Consider the following 7375-nt stretch of genomic DNA (forward strand, 5'->3'; position numbering starts at 1 on the left):
AGTGAAATGCTTACTTACGAGCCCCTAACCAACGATGCAGTTTAAATAATAATAATATATATATATATATATATATATACTGTACATACACTGAGTATACAAAACATTAGGAACACCTTCCTAATATTGAGCTGCACCCCCACCTTTTGCCCTCAGAACAGCCTCAATTCGTCGGGGCATGGACTCTACAAGATGTCGAAAGCGTTCCACAGGGACGCTGGCCCATGTTAACTCCAATGCTTCCTAAAGTTGTGTCAAGTTGGCTGGATGTCCTTTAGGTGGTGGACCATTCTTGATACACACAGGAAGCTGTTGAGCGTCACAAAAACAGCAGTGTTGCAGTTCTTGACACAAACTGGTGTGCCTGGTAACTATTACCGTAAACAGTTCTTAAATCTATTGTCTTGCCCATCTACCCTATGAATGGCACTTAACACGTCCCACTTAGCTTGAGTCTAAAACATCCTTCTTTAACCCGTCTCCCCCCTTCATCTACACTGATTGAAGTGGGTTTAACGAGACATCATTAAGGGTTAATAGATTTGACCTGGTCAGTCCATGTTCCATTTAGCAGGCGCGTTTTATCCAAAGCAACTCAGTCATCCATGCATATATTTTACGTGGAGGAGATAATGGGAATCGAACCAACTATCTTGGCATTGTAAGCACAATGCTCTGCAAACTGAACTACAGAGGACCACGTTCTACTAACTGAACTACAGAGGACCACGTTCTACTAACTGAACTACAGAGGACCATGTTCTACAAACTGAACTACAGAGGACCACGTTCTACTAACTGAACTACAGAGGACCACGTTCTACTAACTGAACTACAGAGGACCACGTTCTACTAACTGAACTACAGAGGACCACGTTCTACTAACTGAACTACAGAGGACCACATTCTACTAACTGAACTACAGAGGACCACATTCTACTAACTGAACTACAGAGGACCACATTCTACTAACTGAACTACAGAGGACCATGTTCTACTAACTGACCTACAGAGGACAATGCTCTGCAAACTGAACTACAGAGGACCACGTTCTACTAACTGAACTACAGAGGACCACGTTCTACTAACTGAACTACAGAGGACCACGTTCTACTAACTGAACTACAGAGGACCACGTTCTACTAACTGAACTACAGAGGACCACATTCTACTAACTGAACTACAGAGGACCACATTCTACTAACTGAACTACAGAGGACCACATTCTACTAACTGAACTACAGAGGACCATGTTCTACTAACTGAACTACAGAGGATTGTGTTCTACTAACTGAACTACAGAGGATTGTGTTCTACTACCTGAACTACAGAGGACCATGTTCTACTAACTGAACTACAGAGGACCACATTCTACTAACTGAACTACAGAGGACCATGTTCTACTAACTGAACTACAGAGGATTGTGTTCTACTAACTGAACTACAGAGGACCATGTCCTACTAACTGAACTACAGAGGACCATGTTCTACTAACTGAACTACAGAGGACCATGTTCTACTAACTGAACTACAGAGGACCACGTTCTACTAACTGAACTACAGAGGACCACGTTCTACTAACTGAACTACAGAGGACCATGTTCTACTACCTGAACTACAGAGGACCATGTTCTACTAACTGAACTACAGAGGACCATGTTCTACTAACTGAACTACAGAGGACCATGTTCTACTAACTGAACTACAGAGAACCATGTTCTACTAACTGAACTACAGAGGACCATGTTCTACTAACTGAACTACAGAGAACCATGTTCTACTAACTGAACTACAGAGGACCATGTTCTACTAACTTAACTACAGAGGACCATGTTCTACTAACTGAACTACAGAGGACCATGTTCTACTAACTGAACTACAGAGGACCATGTTCTACTAACTGAACTACAGAGGACCATGTTCTACTATCTGAACTATAGAGGACCATGTTCTACTAACTGAACTACAGAGGACCATGTTCTACTAACTGAACTAAAGAGGACCACGTTCTACTATCTGAACTATAGAGGACCATGTTCTACTATCTGAACTATAGAGGACCATGTTCTACTAACTGAACTACAGAGGATTGTGTTCTACTAACTGAACTACAGAGGACCATGTTCTACTAACTGAACTACAGAGGACCATGTTCTACTAACTGAACTACAGAGAACCATGTTCTACTAACTATAGAGGACCATGTTCTACTAACTGAACTACAGAGGACCATGTTCTACTAACTGAACTACAGAGGACCTGGAGCCATGTTCTATTAACTGAACTACAGAGAACCATGTTCTACTAACTGAACTACAGAGGACCACGTTCTACTAACTGAACTACAGAGGACCACGTTCTACTAACTGAACTACAGAGGACCACGTTCTACTAACTGAACTACAGAGGACCACATTCTACTAACTGAACTACAGAGGACCACATTCTACTAACTGAACTACAGAGGACCACATTCTACTAACTGAACTACAGAGGACCATGTTCTACTAACTGAACTACAGAGGATTGTGTTCTACTAACTGAACTACAGAGGATTGTGTTCTACTACCTGAACTACAGAGGACCATGTTCTACTAACTGAACTACAGAGGACCACATTCTACTAACTGAACTACAGAGGACCATGTTCTACTAACTGAACTACAGAGGATTGTGTTCTACTAACTGAACTACAGAGGACCATGTCCTACTAACTGAACTACAGAGGACCATGTTCTACTAACTGAACTACAGAGGACCATGTTCTACTAACTGAACTACAGAGGACCACGTTCTACTAACTGAACTACAGAGGACCACGTTCTACTAACTGAACTACAGAGGACCATGTTCTACTACCTGAACTACAGAGGACCATGTTCTACTAACTGAACTACAGAGGACCATGTTCTACTAACTGAACTACAGAGGACCATGTTCTACTAACTGAACTACAGAGAACCATGTTCTACTAACTGAACTACAGAGGACCATGTTCTACTAACTGAACTACAGAGAACCATGTTCTACTAACTGAACTACAGAGGACCATGTTCTACTAACTTAACTACAGAGGACCATGTTCTACTAACTGAACTACAGAGGACCATGTTCTACTAACTGAACTACAGAGGACCATGTTCTACTAACTGAACTACAGAGGACCATGTTCTACTATCTGAACTATAGAGGACCATGTTCTACTAACTGAACTACAGAGGACCATGTTCTACTAACTGAACTAAAGAGGACCACGTTCTACTATCTGAACTATAGAGGACCATGTTCTACTATCTGAACTATAGAGGACCATGTTCTACTAACTGAACTACAGAGGATTGTGTTCTACTAACTGAACTACAGAGGACCATGTTCTACTAACTGTACTACAGAGGACCATGTTCTACTAACTGAACTACAGAGAACCATGTTCTACTAACTATAGAGGACCATGTTCTACTAACTGAACTACAGAGGACCATGTTCTACTAACTGAACTACAGAGGACCTGGAGCCATGTTCTATTAACTGAACTACAGAGAACCATGTTCTACTAACTGAACTACAGAGAACCATGTTCTACTAACTGAACTACAGAGGACCATGTTCTACTAACTGAACTACAGAGGACCATGTTCTACTAACTGAACTACAGAGGACCATGTTCTACTAACTGAACTACAGAGGACCACGTTCTACTAACTGAACTACAGAGGACCACGTTCTACTAATTGAACTACAGAGGACCATGTTCTACTACCTGAACTACAGAGGACCATGTTCTACTAACTGAACTACAGAGGACCATGTTCTACTAACTGAACTACAGAGGACCATGTTCTACTAACTGAACTACAGAGGACCATGTTCTACTAACTGAACTACAGAGGACCACGTTCGACTAACTGAACTACAGAGGACCACGTTCTACTAACTGAACTACAGAGGACCATGTTCTACTAACTGAACTACAGAGGACCATGTTCTACTAACTGAACTACAGAGGACCATGTTCTACTAACTGAACTACAGAGGACCACGTTCTACTAACTGAACTACAGAGGACCATGTTCTACTACCTGAACTACAGAGGACCATGTTCTACTAACTGAACTACAGAGGACCATGTTCTACTAACTGAACTACAGAGGACCATGTTCTACTAACTGAACTACAGAGGACCATGTTCTACTAACTGAACTACAGAGGACCATGTTCTACTAACTGAACTACAGAGGACCATGTTCTACTAACTGAACTACAGAGGACCACGTTCTACTAACTGAACTACAGAGGACCACGTTCTACTAACTGAACTACAGAGGACCATGTTCTACTACCTGAACTACAGAGGACCATGTTCTACTAACTGAACTACAGAGGACCATGTTCTACTAACTGAACTACAGAGGACCATGTTCTACTAACTGAACTACAGAGGACCATGTTCTACTAACTGAACTACAGAGGACCACGTTCTACTAACTGAACTACAGAGGACCACGTTCTACTAACTGAACTACAGAGGACCATGTTCTACTACCTGAACTACAGAGGACCATGTTCTACTAACTGAACTACAGAGGACCACGTTCTACTAACTGAACTACAGAGGACCATGTTCTACTAACTGAACTACAGAGGACCATGTTCTACTAACTGAACTACAGAGGACCATGTTCTACTAACTGAACTACAGAGAACCATGTTCTACTACCTGAACTACAGAGGACCCTGTTCTACTAACTGAACTACAGAGAACCATGTTCTACTAACTGAACTACAGAGGACCAAAAGTGAAATAAACAAGAAAAAATTAATAGTAAACACTCACTAAAGTTCCACACTCAGCTCAGACAACTTGGGGTTTTAAAATAGATTGTCTCCCAATTAAAAAATGAGCTGTGGTGAAATATCACTCCATTACACTCACTCACCGATCTGCAGTATCACTCCGACAGCCACCAGTAGCAGGGACCCTAGCAGGGATGCCAGCAGCCAGGCAGCCACCTTCCAGCCTCCACATGGCCTGCACACACACTCCTTTACACCCTGGCATCGCATGGCTCTCCGTCTCTCTCTCTGTCTGACTGACGATCCAATCAGTCTGGTGGAACACACACAAAATCTATCAGTGCTCTGGACCCTCTGTTTGTCTCTCGCTGTCTCTGTGTCTCTCTCTCTCTGTCTGTCTCTCTGACTCCCGTCTCTGTCTGTCTCCGTCTCTCTCTCTCTGTCTCTCTCTGTCTCTCTCTGTATGTCTCTGTCTGTCTCTCTGTCTCTCTCTTTATCTGTCTCTCTCTCTGACTCCGTCTCTTTCACTCTGTCTCTCTCTGTCTGTCTCTCTGTCTGTCTCTCTCTCTGACTCCGTCTCTCTCTGTCTGTCTCTCTCTCTCTGACTCCGTCTCGCTCTGTCTGTCTCTCTCTCTCTGTCTCCGTCTCTCTGTCTCCATCTCTGTCTCTGTCTTTGACTCTGTCTCCGTCCCTCTCGCTGTCACTCTCTCTGTCTCTCTATCTCTGTCTCGCTCTCTTTCTGTCTTTCTGTTTGTCTCCGTCTCTCTCTGTCTCTCTCTGACTCTGTCTCTGTCCCTGTCTCTCTTTCTGTCTGTCTCCGTCTATCTCTCTGTCTCTGTCTCTCTCTGTCTCTCTCTGTCTCCGTGTCTCTCTCTGTCTCCGTGTCTCGTCTCTGTCTCTGTCTCTCTTTCGCTCTCTGACTCTCTTTCGGTTTGTCTCCGTCTCTCTCTGTCTCTCTCTGACTCTGTCTCTGTCTCTGTCTCTCTTTCTGTCTGTCTCCGTCTATCTCTGTCTCTGTGTCTCTCTCTGTCTCTGTGTCTCTCTCTGTCTCCGTCTATCTCTGTCTCTGTCTCTCTTTCTGTCTGTCTCCGTCTCTCTCTCTCTCCGTGTCTCTCTCTGTCTCTCTACGTCTCTCTCTCTGTCTCCGTGTCTCTCTCTGTCTCTGTCTCCCTTTCCGACTCGCTCACTCTGTCTCTATCTCTCTCTCTTTCAGTCTCTCTCCCTCTGACTCTGTCTCTGTCTCTCTCTGTCTCTCTCTCTCTCTGTCTCTCTGTCTCTCTCTCTCTCTGTCTCTCTCTGTCTCCTTGTCTCTTTCTGTCTGTCTCTCTCTGTCTCTGTCTGTCTCTTTGTCTCTCTCTATGTCTCTCTGTCTACGTCTTTCTTTCTGTCTCTGTGTCTTTCTCTGTCTCTGTGTCTCTCTGTCTCTCTCTCTCTCTCTCTCTCTCTGTCTCTCTCTCTGTCTATCTCTCTATCTCCGTCTATCTCTCTGTCTCTGGGTCTCTCTCTGTCCATGTGTCTCTCTGTCTCTGGGTCTCGCTCTGTCTCTGTTTCTCTCTGTGTTTCTCACATTTAATCCTAGTAAAAATTCCCTGTCTTAGACCAGTTAGGATCACCACTTTATTTTAAGAATGGGAAATATCAGAATAATAGTAGAGAATTATTTATTTCAGCTTTTATTTCTTTCTTCACATTCCCAGTGGGTCAGAAGTTTACATACACTCAATTAGTATTTAGTAGCATTGCCTTTAAATTGTTTAACTTGGGTCAACCGTTTTGGGTAGCCTTTCACAAGCCTCCCACAATAAGTTGGGTGAATTTTGTCCTATTCCTCCTGACAGAGCTGGTGTAACTGAGTCAGGTTTGTAGGCCTCCTTGCTCGCACACGCTTTTTCAGTTCTGTCCACAAATTGTCTATAGGATTGAGGTCAGGGCTTTGTGATGGCCACTCCAATACCTTGACTTTGTTGTCCTTAAGCCATTTTGCCACAACTTTATAAAGTATGCTTGGGGTCATTGTCCATTTGGAAGACCCATTTGCGACCAAGCTTAAACTTCCTGACTGATGTCTTGAGATGTTGCTTCAATATATCCACATAATTTTACTTCTTCATGAAGCCCTCTATTTTGTGAAGTGCACCAGTCCCTCCTGTAGCAAAGCACCCCCACAACATGATGCTTCCACCGCCATGTTTGATGGTTGGGATGGTGTTCTTCTACTTGCAAGCCTCCTCCTTTTTCCTCCAAACATAATGATGGTCATTATGGCCAAACAGTTTCATCAGACCAGAGGACATTTCTCCAAAAAGTATGATCTTTGTCCCCATGTCCAGTTGCAAACCGTATTCTGGCTTTTTTATGGCGGTTTTGGAGCAGTGGCTTCTTCCTTGCTGAGCGGCCTTTCAGGTTATGTCGATATAGGACACGTCTTACTGTGGATATCTTCACAAGGTCTTTTACTGTTGTTCTGGGATTTTATTTGCGCTTTTCGCACCAAAGTATGTTTATCTCTAGGAGACAGAACGCGTCTCCTTCCTGAGCGGTATGACGGCTGCGTGGTCCCATGGTGTTTATACTTGCGTAC

The 7375-nt window shown here is 43.5% G+C and overlaps 1 protein-coding gene across 1 annotated transcript in view; it reads right to left on the reverse strand.

The window, feature by feature from the left end:
• LOC129869107 (scavenger receptor cysteine-rich domain-containing group B protein) overlaps nt 1-5064 on the reverse strand; it is a 32566-nt gene extending 27502 nt beyond the window's left edge. Inside the window, exon 1 of the mRNA XM_055943613.1 lies at nt 4938-5064. Within this exon, the coding sequence (XP_055799588.1) occupies nt 4938-5064 (127 nt within the window). The remainder of the gene's footprint in view (nt 1-4937) is intronic.
• Between the last annotated feature and the right edge of the window lie 2311 nt (nt 5065-7375).

Source organism: Salvelinus fontinalis, chromosome 13 (assembly GCF_029448725.1).
Source record: "Salvelinus fontinalis isolate EN_2023a chromosome 13, ASM2944872v1, whole genome shotgun sequence".
NCBI classification, from domain to species: Eukaryota; Metazoa; Chordata; class Actinopteri; order Salmoniformes; family Salmonidae; genus Salvelinus; species Salvelinus fontinalis.